Raw genomic sequence first — 19,215 nt, forward strand, 5'->3', positions numbered from 1 at the left:
ATCTATTTAGAACCTGCTTTGTTTTGTATTTTGAGTGTAATAGCAGTTCACAATGGAAAGGAAATTTCTCAGTGCCAACATCGGACTGCTGGGGTGAGCTTTGGGTACAGATGTATGCATTTTAACGCAAGCTCCCTGAAATAAGTAGTTATCTTATTAACTTAACTCCCTGTCATGAGTAGTTATCTCCTGACCAGCTTTGCATCTCTAGAGCAAACTTCAAAGACTACCTTAGAAAAGCAACGTAGTGTCTTGATTATTTGAATACAATCTTTGGTCTGGAATAACAAGGACTAAGGCCATACTGTAAAATTTATGACACAAGAAATTGAGAGGTTTTTACTTTAGGGAGAAGTGGTAAAAAAACTACAGATTTGCAACCTCAAAAAATGACTTTTTTATAGAGTCACCTAGCCTGTGTGGAATACAGTATATAGATAGACTCTTTTAAACTGAAAGAACACAGTATGTTGTTTATCAAACATTCTAGGGAAATGAGCATGTCATTCTGAATATTCCCTTTTTTGCTTATTATCCTATAGAGGAATAAAGTGCTTGGACAACCTAAAGTACTGAGTTGTTACTTATTTAAATAAACACTAAAGTGTTTCTCAAACATAATGTGACAGTTCTTGCTTTTTAAATTTTTAGGGTAGAATTCTTGTCAATTTGTCATCTCAATGGCAAAGTAGAGTCAAAGAGAAAGAGTCAGGAATAGTATCTACATTCAAGGGGAAAGATGACTAACAGCTGGCTGTAAAGACTCCTTGAAGGCTAAGATCTGACAAAAACTGAGTTTCCACTAAGGGAAGAATTCAAGAATGGCCAGGGTATTTTTTCTGTAAGAGGATGAATAAACGTGAGACTTACTAAGGTAAGCCTGTTGAGAATAAACCTCACAGACGCTCCTATGAACAGGGTTTACCCACGCAGATACACACTGTGTCTTTTTAATTAAGAGTTATAATTAATAAAAAGCCTCTTGTAGCTCTAAACCAAAAAGTGGTCCAAGTGAGGAAGGACGTTAAGCTGCTGGACGTGGTGTGTTTTACCTTTCTTTTTCAGTCTCAGCTCTTCCTTACTAGGTCATTGTTTGTCCTGCTTTTTCCATCCAAGAAAAGCACAGCTGTAGCCTGAAAGAAACACTGGAAATGCTCTTGGAGAAAATAGCAGAGGCGGTGCCACCCCGGAGTGGCGGTGGCTGTGTGTAGTCAGGTGCCCCTGCCCTCCATCACCATTGCTGCCTCTCCCCCGTGCAGTGCGGCTTCCTGCTGTGGTGCATGGCTCCCAGCCCGTCCAACGGAGCGGACCTGCTCTACAAACGCCTCATCCGTCCTGTCTTCCTGAAGCACGAGTCCCAGCTAGACAGTGTGGTGAATGACTTGAAGGACAAAGCCAAAGAGACTGCAGATGCCATCACTAAGGAAGGTATGGCTGAGGGACAGCTCAGTTCAGCATGAGACAGGACAGGGGATATCCCGGGCCCAAATAACAAGCTGCCTCCCTTCTGTCCTAACAGCATTCCTCCCACACGCCAAGATTCTCTGGGATTTACCAAGACTGGGTGCCTATACTCCTCCCAGCATTCCTCTGCCATGCCACACGTAATACATCACTCAGTCAGCACATTAGGAAAAATGCCTTTCCTATGGTGGCTAGAGATTTTAGAGAGTCATCTCTATTTGTATATGAATACAGTCTCATTAATTCATTTCAGGTTGAACTGCGTAGGATGCTGTTCAGATTGCTTTTCTTAGAGGTCCAAGAGAATGCCTTCAGTCAGCTCTCCTGATTCATTCATTCAGCAAATACCTGTTTATTGAGGTGCTTAATATGTGCCAAGCATGTTCACAGCACTGGGCATGAACCAAGGAACCAAACAGACTATATACTACTTGAACTTACGAAGCTTACAATCTTGTTAAGAGAGAGAGAGACACCCACGCACACAATAAAATTTAAAAGCACATTATATGGTATAGTTAGCAGGTGACACAGAGAACAATAAAGCAGACAGAAAGATAGGGAATGCCAGGGTCTGAAGGGAAGGTTACGGTTTTAGATAGAATGATTTAGGAAATCCTCACAAAGAAGGCTGTACTGAGTCAAACTTGAAAGTGCTAAGGTAAGGAATCCTGGGGGAGAATGCGCTGGATAGGAGACACAGCACATGCAAAAGCCGGGAGCAGGAGCAGCATGATTAGAAGGCAGTAATCTTGAGGGAGAGTTGAAGGAGACAGGGTCAGGGAGGCTGGGGAGTGGAGCTGGAAGGAGACAGAGCCTGCAGTGCCTCACAGGCTGTCGTAAAGGCTTTGGCTTTCACTCTGTGTGAGACGGGGTGCTGTTGGAGAACTGTGTGCAACGTGATTCGTCCTGTGTTTGAGTGGGACCACTCTGGCCACCATAGTAAGAACAGACTGAAGGGGGACAAGAAGGAAATCAGGAGACCAGTGAAAAGGTCACTGCTGTGACCTGGCTAATGAGATGATGATGGTGGCTTGTTGTAATGGTAGCAGGAGCAAGTAAGAAGTCACTGGATTCTTGATATATTTTGAAGTTAGAACCCATAGGATTTGCTTATGGATCAGGCGTGGAGTATGAGGGAGGAGTCAAAGACAAGGCCAAGCTTTTAGCCTGAACAGATGGAAGGACAGAATTGCCACTGAGCCGGGGAAGACTGGGTGTAACAGGTTTAGAGGAGAAAATAAGGAATTCAGTTCAGGACATAACTTTGTGTCTACTGAGTACCTGGAGAAGTCAACACAGCCAGTTGGAATATAGATGTTGAGAGTTCAGAAGACAGGTCTGGGCTCGGGATAGAAAGGTGGGGGTCACCCACATGTAGTCAGTGTAGTAAGCATGAGACTGGATGAGACCACTAAGAGAGCTAACATAGTTAGAAAAGAGGAAGTCTGAGGACTGAGCCTGGTAGCCACCAGTGTTTAGAAATTACAGAAATGAGAAGCAACCAAAAAGGCAGACTGACAAGGAGTGGCCAGTTGAGGCTGCAGGGAAACCATGAGACTGTAGTATCCTTGAGGCCCAGAGAAGAAAGTGTTTGAAAGAGGAGGGAGTAATCCATCGTGTCACGTGATGCAGGCGGGTCAAGTCAGAGAAGGACTGAAGACTGTCCATTGGATTTAACAATGAAGAAGGCTCTGGACTTTGTGGAGTGGTAGGAGCAAAATCCCCATCAGAGTGGATATGAGAGACGGGAGGGAAGGACATGAGAGAATGGAAATTAAGCCTTGTGAGAAGTTTCATGCAGGGAGGCGTAGAAGAAAGGGGCTGTAACTGGAGGAAGGCACTAGGGTCTTGAGGATGTTCTTTTCTTTTTCTTAAGGCAGAAGAAACAAAGTAGGTTTGAAAATTAGTAAGGAATGACCCAGTACAGAGCCAAAAAACGGATGAGTGACAAGGTAAATTGCTGGAGGTCTGTCCTTGAACAGAGCGCTCTCTCCCCCTGACTCCTGCTCCTGGGCTCCCGTCTACTTCAGTATATTTTCTACAGTTTTCAGTGTGTTCTAACTGTAGCCTTCATAGCCTCCCACTTTGGGGTCACCATTTTCTTTTTAAGAGATTTCTTAACTGCTCCTACCTGCTCTCAGCCTAACCAGCAACCTCTGGTGACCTAATTCCCGTTGAGTTCACCCACATTTCTCAGCCTTTGATTCTCTTAGATCTCACTACTTTAAAATCCAGTTTTACTTCGATATGATACATTCCTAAATAAGGGTGTAAGAATGAAAATAAGAGGAATTTAGATGCTGACACATTTTAGATTTTTCTCAAAGCTTCTGGAGTCTCCAAAAAGTAAATGCTTACAAAGGGCTAGTTGGGAGGCTACAGTTTCTTTGTAAACTGTTTAGTTTTAATTGAGTGAAGGGAGAGCGGCTGTCAGGTAGCTGCTGAATGAGGCGGGATGCCTTGTCTGGCATCACTGGACTCTGGGCTCCATCAAGAACAACTGCAGTTTGTGGAATGTCAGGAGGCCCTGGAGGCTTCCAGAACACTCTCCTGTCCCCCAGCCCTTCACACACATCACACTTGGTAATTAGGAAAGGTAAGGCTTAGTCTCCCACAGATATAAGAATATTTTCTTGAAGAATGTAGTGGCTTGCTACAGACTTAAAAACTCACAGCAAACTCTTCCCATCCTACAAGGGAATGGTAGCACAACAGAAAAATATAAGCATGTGTATAAATATTCTGTCATTTCTTGACTTGGGGAATGATGACTTTCTCTGATTTTTGTCACCATGAGATAGATAAGTGACCCAGTTGTCATCAGACTGAGACATAGCGAAATTGTACAGGTCAGCACCCAGACACAAACGAGAATTTGTACGGAGGACCACCACGCTCAAAGAACCTCTGCTCTGTGCGATACTTAAAGGAGAGCAGAGGGGAGACTCAGTACAAGGGGGCTAGGCCAGATGAGTCTCAGTAACTTTAGTAAGTACTCAGGGTTTGTGCTTGAAGAGGTCCCTTGTCCATTTCCTGGAAACTCTCCGAGCCCTGCCTACAAAATTGTGTTCTCATCTGAACATGACTCATCCAAGTTGTTATCTGGTAGCAACATTAGGCATAGGGCTCGTCTTGCAAATGCTTTGATACAATTTTCTTTCCTCCTAACAGCCAAGAAAGCTGCCGTGAATTTACTGGGTGAAGAAAAGAAGAGCACCTAAACCACTGACCGGATGGACCGTTCTGCCCTCTCTGTACCTTCTGTTAGAGCTTGATGTCATATTAGGAACTGTGGTATAATCACTTTAATAATGTTGCCTTGGAAGCATTTTTGATATATTAAAAAAAGGAATGTGTTTTAAGTTTTTGCTTACTTTTACAGTCTGTATACATAGAGAGCATTTTAACTTAAATTTAATGCAATGGGCAGTGTCCAGATTTTTTGAAAATGTGTTTTACTTCAGGGTAGGAAAAGACATTACCATCCTGCAGGAACTATAAACTTAAAAGTCTATGTACCCCACAGGCTTTGTACTTCAGTGGGCTCTCTCTGCATGCCTTTTCTCTGTACGTGTATTTTAGGATAGTCTTTAAGGTTCTCCTTCATGTATTGTACAATTTTGTATTAAATGTTTTTCATGTATCTGTGCGTAAGTATGTAGGGAAATGTTACTGTCTGCTGCATGCATAATGCTCATGGGAGTACCTGCCAAAGGCTGAGGGTTCCATTGTGCTGGTGTGATCTGTAAAACAATACTTCAGGAAATTAATACAAATGCATAATGTTTCAGATGAACAGTTAAGTGATAAATGAGGTGGAACAGCTTTGTAAAGCAGTCAGTTTAGTGATAAATGGGGAAATGTAAACATACGTCACAGCTCCCAGATCTTGAACTAGTAATGTTGTCTTGTAGCTTTTTAAAAATTGGCTGATAACTTTTGATTTGTCTGTTTTTAAGATGCTATAGCGGAAACCCTCCCTGGTTTCACCTTCATAGCTGCATAACATGTTGATTCAGTCTTGTTTCTTTCCTAGTCTTTTATAAACAGTTCAAGGAACCTCCAGAGACTTGCCCACCTCTGATTCACACGTACCTTCTTGTTTTTATCATTAGCAACTACATGCTAATGATGACACCAAGCTCTACGAGCAAGTCTCAGAGAATGAAGGGAAGTATGATATAACCCGTAATCCAGTTGGCAGTGGTTAAGGAATCTGCCCTCACCTTCTTCCCTGGCCTTTAAGGTCAAACACCAGAGGCTTCCCTAGTTTACAAGACAGAATCATTTGTAGTCCATTTAAATGCCTTCATCTTTATGCTTTGTTTTGATAAACTGCATATAACCTCATAGTTCAAGTACAGAACAAAAAGTTAAAATTAATGTCACTAACTTGATTAGCCACATAGTTTATAGGGACCTTGACAACTTGTCTGTACTGGAGAATCTGAACTTTCCACCCACCACACTGCTGGGATTGCTGGGATCCTTCTGAACCAGACTAAACTAACTAAAACAAGAGTATAACAAAACTAACAAAATTAAATATCCAGGCCTGTAAAATAATTTTGAAGGCAAAGATGATTAATTCTCTTAGATAATGATTAGGTAAAATCATAACAATGTCTCATTATGTAAAAAATTATCACAGGTATCAAAAATAGAGACAGTATCACCCAAATATTATACTAGGGATGAAGGCATTTATTTTTGGCGGGGGGATATGATGATGGTACAGCATCTTATTAAACTTACCTTAAAAAAAACTTTTAGAAAGCAAACAATTAGTTGTTATTGGAAGAAAATCAAGCCTTAGGTTAAAAAAAAAAATACCTCTGGGAGTATTTAAATCCCCTTCCCCATAAATAAAGTATGCCTTTCTTAATGGCAGAAGAATGAAAACAGCAACTTCTAGCATATGAATATATAGTCAGATTGTTGGCATACAGGATATGTAAGTTTTAGTGTACAAAATATCAGGCAAGATGGGGAAGCATAGAAGTTACTTTTGCTCATAACTACTTACAGGCTAATGTAAGTTTAGAAACTACAATATTAAGAAAATTCTGAGTGCAATTTTTTTTTAATTCCTATACATTCTGTAAGCTTTTTTTTTTTTTTTAATTCCTATACTTTCTGTAAGCTTTTCCTACACATTCTGTAAGAAATTTTAGTTACTGTTTCTGGCACTCAACATGTACATATTAATAACAAGTTATGAGTTGAGCAATTCTGTCTCATTTTAGATTTCCTAAATAATATAGTGCCATGGCTAGAGTATTTGAAAAACTAATTGAGCCTGTGTCAAGTGATAAGACAAGCACTCATTTGTACATGAACGGTATTTCAGGGATATGTAAAGTCAACGAATTCCTACAATTCTTCTACCTAAAAGCTTCAGAGCCACAGCTACTGCTACTCTGGGGAGTCTTCTACCTACAGCCTGAAGAAAATGAGCATAGCCTTTAAATAAGTGACCACCTATCCTGAAGATGTGATATATTAAATGGAAATGGATGTAAATAAAATTCCATTATCTTATTGAGTTGTTAGAGTTTCATTTTATTTTATGGGGCTTAAAAAATTTAGAATGATTTAAGCAAAATCTTAAGCACATATAAATTTGAATTTTAAACACTGCCATTTATGCACCCCATTCCTCACCTGGCTTGTAATTTCCCACTGGTGGTAAGTACCTGTCAGAGGAAAGACTTTCCCTAAAGAAAACACAGCAACCAAAACAAGTTTCTACCAATAATTAGCACTAGATAAAAAAGAAACCTAAACTGCTCCTGACCTCTGAATAACATGAGTTTGAACTGCACAGGTCCACTCACTTGTGGCATTTTCTCCAATAAATACATACTACTGCACTACACGAGCCGCGTGCGGCTGGCTGAATGCCCAGATGGAGAACCAGTTAGTTACACCTGGATGTTTGACTGGGAGGGGGTCAGCTGTACTGCTTTCTCTTAACGTAATAGTTGGTGTATAACTGCATGTAAGTGTATTTTGTAGTAGACACTTCTTATATGTGCCTCCAAATCATTCTATACTTTGAGGCCAAGAAAAGAAGAACCTGGGATTTTATTAAAAATACCTACTTCTCGGGGGTGTACTTTGGTTAGCTTCATCTACCATCCGCTTTTACATGTGTGTCCAGAATCATGGTATTCAGAGTAACAGATACAATTCACACACTTACCCATCAAATACTACAGTTCTATATAATGCAGCAGGGGAAAGTAAATATATTTGCTAATGACCTTAATTAAAAGCTTTTCTGGCTCCTTACCTTATAAAATCTCTTTGTAACACACATAGAGAATTAAGAGCAATAAAGAGGTTCTTTGATCAAATCAATGGTTCTCAAACTTCACTGCGCACCAGGATTTCTCGTCAAAGGGAAGGGGGTGGTTGGTAAAATGCTGGCCGGTCCCCAAAGTTCCTGATTCAGGAGCCTGGGGTGGGGCTGAAGAATCTGTATTTCCAACATGGTACCAGGTGATGCGGATGGTCCAGGAACCACACTTTGAGATAAAAACCACTGAGTTAGGTAAATACTGTCTTTACACTTAGTATGCAGAGGTTTTTAGACCTAGTTGCGCATTAGTCACCTGAGCAGCTTTCAAAAAATTCTGGTATTTGCCTCCCCTACCAGAAGTTACGACATTCATCTACTGTATTCCCCAGTGCCAGTATTTTAAAACTCTTCACGTGAATCTCATACGTAGCCAGGGTTGTGAACTACTGGCAGAAACTACTACTAAGGTCGAGAGTTCCAAGGTCTGGAGTTTCTTAAATTAGTTCGCCTGGTGTGTTAGTTTCCTACTGCTGCTGTAAGATACTACCACAAATTTAGTGGCTTAAAGCAACACAAATGTATTAGCTTACAGTTCTGGAGGGCAGACATCCGAAACAGGCTGGCAGGGCTCTCTTACTTCTGGAGGCTGTAGGGGAGAATCCATTTCCTTGTTTCTTTCAGCTCCTAGACGGTGTGTGCGTTCCTTTGTTTGCAGCTCCTAGTACTCTGACCTCTGCTTCCCTTTTATAAGGAGACTTATAATTACATTGGGTTCACCTGGATAATCCAGACTACCCTCTCCAGCTCAAGATCCTTAATCACACATGCAAAGCATTTTGCCATATAAACTAACATATTCACAGGTGTTTTTTTCTTTTTTGTGCGGAAGGGGGCACATTCTGCCTACCCCAACTACTCTCTGTGGGTATAGAGATTTCATTAGAGTTACCCCTAATATCAAAATAACCGCAGGGTGGGAAGGGATAAATTTGGGAGTTTGAGACTTACAAATGTTAGCCACTATATATAAAAACAGATTTAAAAGAACTTCTTTTGTATAGCACAGGAAACTATGTTCAGTATCTTGTAATAACCTTTAATGGAAAAAACATGAAAACGAATGTATCTATGTATATGCATGACTGGGACATTATGCTGTCCACCAGAAACTGACACATTTGACTGACTGTACTTCAATTAAAAAAAAAAAATAACTGCAAAGAGCATCTTAATGTTAGGTGGGGACTAAAGTAAGGAGTGTGTGATAAAGAATCACCCTATTCCCATTCAAGTAAAGACTAGAGGTTTATCCTCTGGGGATAGTAAGAGGATCTTTAAAGTAGGAGACACAAGGAGAGTTAAGGGAGGGGAAATGCATTAAAAACAGAATTGAGTGATTAAATACTGAGACCCACTTCCCCTACTCTGCCTTCTCCCAGTAGGCTCCCAGATCTTTAGCCTCATGGCAGCTTTTTCAGACTCCTCTCTGGGGAAAAGAGATCAGCTTAAGAGAAAACATCTCTGATCCTGGCAATTTCTCCCAAAATGTCTCAGCCAGATAGCCCTTTGGTGAAACTCACAGTCTGCAAGTGGTATCAGCCCAATTACAAGCTTGCAACAACTGTAAGTATGTTAGAAGCATGCCATGGATAGTGGAGTAGAAAGATATGAGGGCATCGCTGAGCAACTGAACCAACATCTATAATAATCTTTGGGTTTCATGTTATTTGAAAAAAATTAACAATGAGTCACTTAAACAAGAGTTTTCTGTTACACAGCCAAACACATTCCTAAGTGATAAACTTTCCCAAAGAATCATGAATCATGTTTTGCAACCCAGTATTTATTTGTAAGTCAAATATATAAACTGCTCTACTATTATGTTCACTATAAAACATATTAACAAAAAACATTAGAGAGAAAAAACTAAAGTAGCAATTCTAATACTTCTTCCCGCACACAATGGATCATTTGGGTGTGTAACCTCTTTTAAAGGTCTGAAACTCTGGTTTCGTTTATTTTGTAATCAGTTGGAATTGTCTGCTCTCAAGCAATAAAAACCAAAAGAAGGATATGAGGCATCTCATACAATTCACAGAAGAGCTACACAGGCCTCAGGAAGACAGGAATCAGGACAGTTCAATTTGTAGACCATTAGCTCTCTTAGCTCCCAACACCATCTGTACTTGTGTTTCTACTCCAGGTTTAATTCACGAGAAATAATTGACTGGCCTGGCTTGGGTCATATCCTGTGGTCAACATGCAGTCTTGTAATTAACAGCCCTTCCAGAAGTATATGCAATTAGAAAAGGCAGTTCCCCAAGAGATGCTCAGTAGACAAAAGCATATGGCTGGATAAGGAATCTCTTAAATTTTACACAAAATCACCAGTTTTAGAACATACGGCTTTGAAAGAAAATCAGAATCACCAATCCAATTTAGTTTCTTGAAAACAAAAAGTGTATCTCAAGGTACTAAAGCATTGTTAATTTTAGAACTCCAATTAAAATAATGTTCTTAAGTCTTCAAAATAAGCAAATCTAAAGTGTAAACTCCAGGACTTTCCATATGTCAACAAACTAGTAATGGACTGAATAGTTTAATTACAGTATTTGATTAAGAGGATATGATCTACAGACTGGCTGTTTATAGACCTCCAAGAGGATTTAACCACTGTTTCCTGTTTCAGGCTCAAACTAAGCTTCCACTACCCATTTTATTCCCTTTATCTCCTCTACCAGCATTAATTCATAAGAAAAGCTAAAAGTCTGTTTCAAATTTTATTTCATTAACTTAAAAGATGAAGAAAATGTGTATTTCAAATATCAAACTCATTTATCTGAAACATGTTCACATAAAGGACAAACAGATACAGGATTTCAAGTAACTTATGGTAGAGTCGGTGGACTGCCCACTTAAAAATATTTTTCTTCCACAAAAACTGTGTTTAAAAGCCCCCCAAATTTTTTTTCTTTTATACTGCATAAGAGCTAGATGCAAACTTCTGATGTGAATTTATTTCATTGTCAATTCTGATGCTGAAGCTGGGAGGCAAATGTTCACAGTTCAGTTAAATGATGCAAACAAGATGCTTCTGTTTTCTCTCAAATTAGAAGCCTCCACTCATGTCTCTTACAGTAGTACCACATCCTTGATTCTCACACCAGGTCACTTCTTCTTCTTTCCTTTCCCTTTTTTACTTCCCTCTCCTTGCTGAAGACTTTGGTCACCACCACCTGTTTTCTGCGTCCTTGTTTTTAGTTTAGGTATCATTTCCGCAACATACAACATTACTGACTTACCTAGGAACCAGAAGTTAGGCTTAGTGTATAATCTGAGAAATAAGACATGAAAGATCATTAACTTGAATACCATAAAGTTCAAGAAATCATCACCACATCAAGAACATGCGAAGAATTTAAAAGAAAAAATTAAATGACTATGAAGACAATGATGCGCTCAAGTGAGGGCCTTTGCTGGAGAAAATGTATTAGGAACAATGCTGAAATACTTAAATAAATAAAACCAGAATTTAGAACACTTTATTTGAAAATATTTTGCTCTTGGTCCTCGTAACTGATTTGAAGACCAAAGGAGACTTATCTAACGTAACAAGCTGGAAACAGAGTCAGGATATATCTTTATCCTAAGCTTGGAAACGCAGGGCCTCTTATAACCAAAGTCTTATAACCCAAATCCAATGGCATTAAGCTACAAAAGACGTTACTCATATGCCCAGATGATTTATGCACACATGTACCCTGCTCTGTGTACCAACCACCTCCGCCAGTTCCAGTAGCTGCTTTCAACATACCCAGCCTGTCAGCTTTTCTCTTTTTACTTTCTTACTATTACCGTCTTACTGGAAACAGGAAACAACATCCTTTCAACTGTAATTTTTACTTTTATTTTATTGACTGGTCAAAGCAAAAATTTTTTGGGGGGTTGGGGTAGGGGAGGCATCTTTTGACTTTTAAGAGATAGTATAGAAAGATGCCAAAGAGAAGAAAAACCACACTGTAAATAAACTACCCGTCTCTCCTGAGGCAGACCCTTAAGTTTCTAGAAATACTTACCAACCGTAACAGGTTTTGGTATGTAATAACCAATTATTTCTATTCAACTAAAAACAATTAAGCTGTCAGTTTGCAGTTACTGTATCAAGAAACAAAATTAATAGCTCCAATTAAAAAATGACAACATATCTTTTAGAAATAAAAAAATTTAGAAAATAGTAACATGTAAATAAATATTCATCTTCCCAATACGCAGATATTTTGGAATACTGGTGTCCAGTTTTGCTTGGTTGCTTTTTAAGAAATAAAACACCAGAGATAATGCCACAGTCGTCTCTAATCATCACACCCCTGAGCCCACTCCCCACCCTCCGTTCTCCATTAGGTTAACTGCTACCTTAAGACTTGGTGTTTTCTTACAGTCCATTCCAAAAACATTTATACATATAATATCAATAAACAATAATGTATATACATCTATCAGTAAATAGTAATACTTTGTATTTAAATTTATACCTAAGTGATACCATACTATGCACGTCCCTCGCTTTTTTCACTCAGTATGGCTTTTTAGATTTTTTAATGATAGAGATTAATAATAGATCTCAAGGGTCTCTAGGATCTGAAATAGCAATAATGTCTGACCATTTAATAACTTCACACTCCTAACCTGACAGTAATGACGGACTTCCAGAGGTTTACAAAATGTTCACAAAACAATTCTTTTGGAGAAACAAGTAGTAGGTTTCATCACATTCTCAAAGATCCTTAACTTAATAGAAATTTAAAGCACTGTTTACCTCTCTCCATCAGCAGCAGTCCTTTCTCTAAACTCATCTACAGAATGCAGATTTTGTTTTTTACCTATCAAAAGGTCGGTTTTAGTTACAGGGTAGAGAAGTAACCTATCCCAAACTTTATTCATTCATTAAAACAAGCTTACGTGATGGGAACTGTACAAGACAGAGGCTGCCATCTTCCTGTTTGAGCTGGACCCGGACTCTGCCCCTGTACTGAAGATCACGATTCCATTCTCTAGAGTACATTTTATTTTTCTAACATAAAAAAATAAAAAAATAGGCTTTAAGAAAGTTATTATATCAGTGAGATGAATATGGAAAATAGTGAAGGAAGAGCCACATCATACCTCAAGAAATACATTAAGTCCAACTGCTGAGCATACATCTTGAATCTCTGTAGCTGTAGGATTTTCAACAGCCTTAGAAGTTAAAAAGAAAAACACTAAACAGCTCAGCTTTAAGTGAATATTGTTACATTGTTGTGTAAATCATTTCAAACACTATGACCAAAACATATACCAAAACCCAAGGTTTCCTTTTTCACTAGGTACAGTTGTTTCAACTGTAATTTTTAAAAATTCCTGGGAATCATACTGGTTCATACTCGTGTGTCCATCTCTATTCCAAAAGAACATGAACCTCACAAGCGTAAGGACTGTTTGGTTCACCAGCGTATTCCCCAGCACCTGGAATGATGCTTGGGCCATAGCAGGTGCTCAAAGAATACTGGTTAAACAACTATTACAGATGTAACTAACTATTTTAGAAAATTGTTTGGCAGTGTCTACTAAAATTAAATATATGCATTCCTTATGGCCAAGCAATTCCAATAGTGTGTCTATAGACAAAAAAATGTATAAAAATATGTTCACTGAAAGACAATCTCAAGAATGTTCACAGCAGCACTACTTCTAATAGCCCCAAACTAGAAATAACACAATTATCCATCAATAGTAGAACAGACTGTGGTATATTCACACAATGCAATACTACAGAGCACTGGTTTCAGCAAGGTAATTTTGTGCTCTAACGTTTAGCAATGCTTAGGGACATTTTTGATTGTCACAAGTTGGGTAGGGTAGGGCACTGGCTTCTAGTGAGTAGAGGCCAAGGATGCTGCTAAACAACCTGAAAAGCACAGAACAGCCCCCACAACCATGAATTATATGGCTCAAAATGTCAATGGTGCTGCTGTAAGGAAACCCTACTACAGAGCAATGAGATTTAACAAGCTATACTCAAAAGGGCACATAAATCTTTTAAGTTTAAAGTCCATTGAAAAAGACAGACATAGAAGTACACAATGTATAATTCCATTTAAATAAAATTCAAAGACAAGCAATAGTAATCTATGGTGCTGGAAGTCAGGACAGTGGCTATGTTTCGTAGTGAGTATATGTGGCGGGAACAGTGACTGGGAGGGGACATAAGGGAATCTTTCTGGGTGCTGGTAATGTTTTCTTTTTTTAATTTGGGTGCTGGTTACCCATGTGTACTCACTCTGTAAAAATTAATCAAGATAAACACAAGATTTATGTATGTTTCTGTATGTATGCTATAAACCAATAAAGTTAAAAAAATTCAATCATTCTCCAAATTAACTGGGAGCTTGCCACCAGAGGCCTCTGTCTATGTGGGCTGATGTTAGTTATTAGTCTGAATCAGTGCTTTGGCATCTTCTCTTTTACCCTGCAGCAGCAAAGAAGACTTTCCTTTACAACTTAAGCAGCAAAATAGGAGATATTAAATAACAAAAGAATAATGTATTGCTTCAGGGTGAGTTCCTTAAATCTGTCATTAAGTTACAAAACGTAAATGATTCTTTAAAAAACAGAGTATGACATTAATTTTGAAATGAAAATAAAAAGCTACAAAGACCCTTCATTTGGCACTAGGCACTTTCCAAAGTCAAGTTACCAGGCCAACTAAGAATCTGGGTTTTTTCTATTCAAACAGCACAAGGGACAAACCATCTCTTTTAAAACTATAAACACCTACTTTTAAAAAAGTATTAATTTTAAAGTAACTTTACCCCTCTCAAATAAAGGAAGAATATGAAGATGATGATGATGACAATGGACATAAAACTATAAACCGTAATACATCTGAATGTTCTGCAAGTCTTGTTTAAAAACTCAAATGCATTCTGGACATCATATCGTACAATGCCCTAATTTTGGTTTCCTTTATTAAGGAGAAGATTGTCTTAACCTCGGTTTAAAAACAAAACAAGACACCGTGCAAACCGTACAACACGGCCCACCCCACCTTCTTTCAAACACAGGCATATGAAGAACCACTTAATATTTTTTTCAGTTATGAATTAGTGCCCTTCTGATTTCACCTTTATTAACGAGAGCACCTCAGTTCTTGGTTGCTGTTCTCCCCAGTCCCCAAAGCAGTAAAAGAAACTTTTGTGTACAAGATTCCCAACCACTCAAGGACAGAGGTTCCAGCCCACTTACCTTACTTATGGGGATTCGCCTCCCCTCCGCGATGGTCTTCTTGTTATTTAAATAAGCAGGATAGATACAAATGAACCTGCCACGGAAGAAGCCCAACTGGTATTACTAGAGCAGCATTTCCAAAAATTCATTCATTCTTTCATCATCATCACCAGGACTGTCGGTACACCTATACTATTACTTGCTTCATTTTTTTCCTTTAAATTCCCTCCCCTTTATTTAAAAACAAACTTTAACCTATTACCTTAGATAGGAAAAAAAAAACCACGTGTACACAACTTTTAAAGAAGAAAGAAACAAAACAATGGGGTAACTGTTCAGTTAGGTACAACTGCCTGTCAAGTTCTGAGGGCGGGGCCCGCTCTCATACAGAAAGTATGGAGTCAGAGGTAAACAAGCTTTTCTGAACGTACCAACAACTAAAGGTACAGATTTTTCATTTTGTGATTACTTAACGTCCTGTCCACAGAGCACCCAAAGTCCTCCGTCTCACGTACAGGTAAACAATGAGCTACGTAAAGTCGGATTTAGGGACCCGGCGAAAAGCCTGGAGCAGCCGGCCTCAGGGAGGAACGGCAGGCCGAGGAGAGGCCCGGAGCCTGCGCGCGGCTAGTGCCGAGCTCCTCCGGGGAGCTTTCCTCAGGGCTGGGGAAGGCGGCGCAGCACCTGCGGGCTCGCAGCAAGCCCCTTGCTCTCCCCGGACCCACCTGTCCTGGTCGGCCGGGGACCGAGCGGCGGCGCAAGCCATCTTCCCACGCGTCCAGACAGCGTCAACACCCGACCAGCAGGTAAAAAACCGGCCGGAACTCGGCTCCTGAGAGTGGCCAGACCACACCGTTTCCGGCGGAAGTCCTGCCCCCCGAAACGCCTACGCGCCCGCGGCTTTTCACAGTTCGTTTGTTCCGGCACCTGTCGCTCGCTGCAGGGCTCTCTAGTTTGTGATGTGGCGTTGGAACCTCCTCCTCTCGCGAGAGGATCCACGAACGCTACTCTTCCCTTCCCTTCCCCAAACCAGCCTTCGGGGCGCATGCGCTGTCTCTAAAGTTGGATTACTCTTCCAAGGCTCTTTCTCGGCTAGTTTCACACTGAACCTAGTTTGGATGGTGCTGACTTCTCTCACCCACAGAGTAGGGCTCTGCACCGCGGGTAAGCTGTGAGTTCCGAGCAAGCTGTTGGAGTAGGCAAGGAAATGCCTATATATTTAATCTATAACCGATCCTGGGCAGCTTGCTTTCAACTTGGCAAAAATGAATTTTTATAGTGGTGGAGCTAGCAAAATTACTGGCACTGTGCTTTTAGTGTGCCATGTAAATGTTAGAAATTTTACTATACACCTTTAAAAACTTCTACCCTAAAATTCACTGTATTTTTACATACCTTAGGTTAATTGCGAAACACTGTTTGAGGCTTCCATTCTTCAACTAAACACACCTTCATTCATATTTTTGTAGGGACTGTTTATTCCACACTTTGCAAAAAAAAACGGGCAAGATAAAATAGATACTCTCTTATACAGATGAAAAAACAAAATAAACGAAACAAAAATCTCCTCAAAAGCTTGAGTCTCAATGAGGTTGGGTAATTTTGCCCATTCATGCTAATGATGGCCGAGCATAGATGCCCAGCTGGTCTGACTGAAAGCCCTTGACTTTTTCTCCATCCCCTCAATTCCTGCCTCACAATCTTCCTTGTACTAGTGTCTTAGTACCATATTAGTTTGGTGCTGATGTATATAAATGTCTTCTTTCCCAAATGCACAAGATTCCTGTAAAAAGAGCTGCATGCAATGACCAAACCAAACCAAACATTTAGGGATGAAATGAATCCAGACTTTAAAATACATAGTTTAGGACTTTGCTTTCATTCTTCAGTTGCATCATGAAAATTCAAATACTTCTTTCAGAAAATCAACATTTTATGTTTACATATGGAAAAAGTGGGAAATGAACAAGGTAGTCTGAGGTTTAATACATGCAGTAGCTTATTTTACCATGGAGTTGTTTTCTTAGGTCCATGTAAATAATTGGAGACAGAAAAAAACAATATTAAAATTGGTTGTATTTCCTGGTTCATACACAGTAAGGGAGTTAACGATGGAGCTGATATTTCTGAGTGCCATTCTTTGTTGTAATGCCTGTTTAACTCTAAAGTACTGTTGAAATATTGTGCAAATACAAAGAAAAGGGGAAGGAGGAGACAGCAGCAATTTTGTTACCACATTGATATAATTTAAAAAAACAACAGAATACAAACTTTTTAAATGTTTATGCTTGTGAAAAGCAGGTTAAACTAAAGGAGGATGAAGTTGGATGTGGTAACTTGTGGAGCTGATGAAAGGGCTTTAGAGGTTGATGGCACTTGTTTTCAGATGTAATTTTTATCAAACTGTCTCCTTTTTCTTCATGTAGATGTGCCACTAAATTCAACCTATCAACCTTGGTTGAGGCCATTAGGTAGGTAGGTAGGCCACAAAGGTGGAAAGAGAAGATCAAGGTGGGCAAGGGACAATTTGCTAAGACAGCTGGGTCACAACTGACAGCAGCAGAAGAGAAATTAAGGAAGAGATGTGATGTACAGTTGGCCCTCTGTCCAAGGGTTCTCCAGCTGCTGATTCAACCAATGATCAAAAATATTTGAAAAAAATTCCAAAAAATTCCAAAGACAAAAACTTGAATTTGCTGCATGCTGGCAACTATTTATATAACATTTACATTGTATTTATAACTATTTACATAGCATTTACATTGTATTAGGTATTATAAGTGATCTAGAAATGAGTAAAGTATATGGGAGGAGGTGTGTAAGTTATGTGCAAATACTACATAAATACGACCATTTTACGTAAGGGACTTGAGCATCCACAGATTTTGGCATCTGTGGGGGTCCCGGATTCCATCCCCTTTCGATACAGGGTGGTGATGGGAGGACTATACGTGTGGGAAGGGCAGCAGGGGGACTGCTGGAAATCTAAGATGACCTGTGAGCTTTGACAGAAAAAGTGATAAGGGGAAGAAATGATAGACTAGGTAATTTCTGTGCTACCGATCACTTGGTGGCCTCTAACAAATCCAACAAGGACATTTTGCGAAGCTACTATGTGCCAGATCCTCTGTGAGGGGCTAGGGATACAGATATAAATAATGAAATAACTCCTGCTCAAGTTTCTCATGAGTCTAAGGGCCATCGAGAATCCCCTTAGTAAATTTTCTATCCGATGACCCCCTCACTCTGTTCTTTGGTTATAAATTTCTGGCTGTCTTTGCTGCATTTGGATTTGAACTGATCTTTTTCCTCTGTTGCAATATCCCTATTAAGTAATAAGGCTAAATAAAGTCTTCCTTACCATTTTAACAAGTGTCAGAGTGGCTTTTTCTTTAACAGCTTCCTCACAGCATGGTAGTTTCAGGACCTCTTACATGGTGGCTGGCTTCCTGCAGCTCACAAAGTGGAAGTTGGCAGGCCTTTTTAATGCCTGGTCTTCTAACTTCCTCCATATTTTATTGGTCAGAACAGTTATAGAGCCAGCTGAGATTCAGAGGAGGGGAAATAGACTCATACTGCAAAAAAGCAAGTGGTACATTTTGTAATCTTTGGAAATATGATCTACTATAGTGTCAGAAGTCACTTTCTACTGAAGACTGAGAACTTGCCCTAGGATCACTAAAAGTCAGAAACACCCACCTGATCTAATGACACAACTTTCACTGTTGGAGAAAACTCAGAGTATAACATGGTGTTTATGAGTATGATTTGTTTACATTCCATACCCAGCCTCTGTTGGATTCATATCTATATCTTGGGATGGGAGGTAAGAATGTAAGTAAAATTTCTTAATGAAACTGTTTCATTACAAATCCTTTAAGGCACTTGAACACAAGCAGTATTGCTTTGGTACTCTTCTGGGAAAATGTTGATGCCAAAGAGGACAGGTGTTCTTCCCTTTTCTAGAGGAACAGAGTGCAACCTCTGGACACCAAGAACTGACCTTGTGGTTCCCACTTAGACACCACCAAAATTCTGCCTGGTGTCTGAGGAGAGGGCCATTTTGGTAATTTTGGTCAGTCTGGAAAGAGACAACATGAGAACATTTACGGAGCTGAAGACTCAAGATTGAGATTCAGTATTAAAAGACAGGGCTGTGGAAAAAAGACACACAGCTGGAC

At 39.7% G+C, this 19,215-nt stretch overlaps 2 protein-coding genes across 3 annotated transcripts in view; one reads left to right on the forward strand and one right to left on the reverse strand.

Moving 5' to 3' along the window:
- Positions 1-7,008, forward strand: part of REEP5 (receptor accessory protein 5) — a 28,286-nt gene extending 21,278 nt beyond the window's left edge. The window contains exons 4-5 of the mRNA XM_031448811.2: positions 1,260-1,428; positions 4,639-7,008. Coding sequence (XP_031304671.1) covers positions 1,260-1,428; positions 4,639-4,688 — 219 coding nt within the window. The 3' untranslated portion in view covers positions 4,689-7,008. The remainder of the gene's footprint in view (positions 1-1,259; positions 1,429-4,638) is intronic.
- Positions 7,009-10,538: 3,530 nt separating this feature from the next.
- Positions 10,539-16,017, reverse strand: SRP19 (signal recognition particle 19). Of its 2 annotated transcripts, none has more exons than XM_010987512.3 (5): positions 15,760-16,017; positions 15,053-15,128; positions 12,935-13,006; positions 12,731-12,842; positions 10,539-11,073 (listed from the first exon to the last, which is right to left on the reverse strand). In XM_010987512.3, exons 1-5 carry the CDS (start codon positions 15,798-15,800, stop codon positions 10,940-10,942), a joined length of 435 nt encoding a protein of 144 aa, XP_010985814.1. In that variant the 5' UTR covers positions 15,801-16,017; the 3' UTR covers positions 10,539-10,939. The 2 variants fall into 2 exon arrangements, with proteins under 2 accessions (XP_010985814.1, XP_031304670.1); XM_031448810.2 differs by having other exon boundaries at positions 10,967-11,105; positions 15,760-15,914.
- Positions 16,018-19,215: the final 3,198 nt, after the last annotated feature.

The sequence above is a fragment of the Camelus dromedarius genome, chromosome 3 (genome assembly GCF_036321535.1).
Source record: "Camelus dromedarius isolate mCamDro1 chromosome 3, mCamDro1.pat, whole genome shotgun sequence".
In the NCBI taxonomy this organism is placed as follows: Eukaryota; Metazoa; Chordata; class Mammalia; order Artiodactyla; family Camelidae; genus Camelus; species Camelus dromedarius.

Bases quoted from the DNA above. Each gene is read 5' to 3' on its own strand.
- SRP19 (XM_010987512.3), bottom strand. From the start codon at position 15,800: ATGGCTTGCGCCGCCGCTCGGTCCCCGGCCGACCAGGACAG. The intron at 12,843-12,934 runs GTATGATGTGGC...TTTTTATGTTAG, and splicing joins GACTTAATGTATTTCTTGAG to AAAAATAAAATGTACTCTAG. The intron at 11,074-12,730 runs GTAAGCTTGTTT...TCTGGTTCCTAG, and splicing joins TCTTGTACAGTTCCCATCAC to GTAAGTCAGTAATGTTGTAT.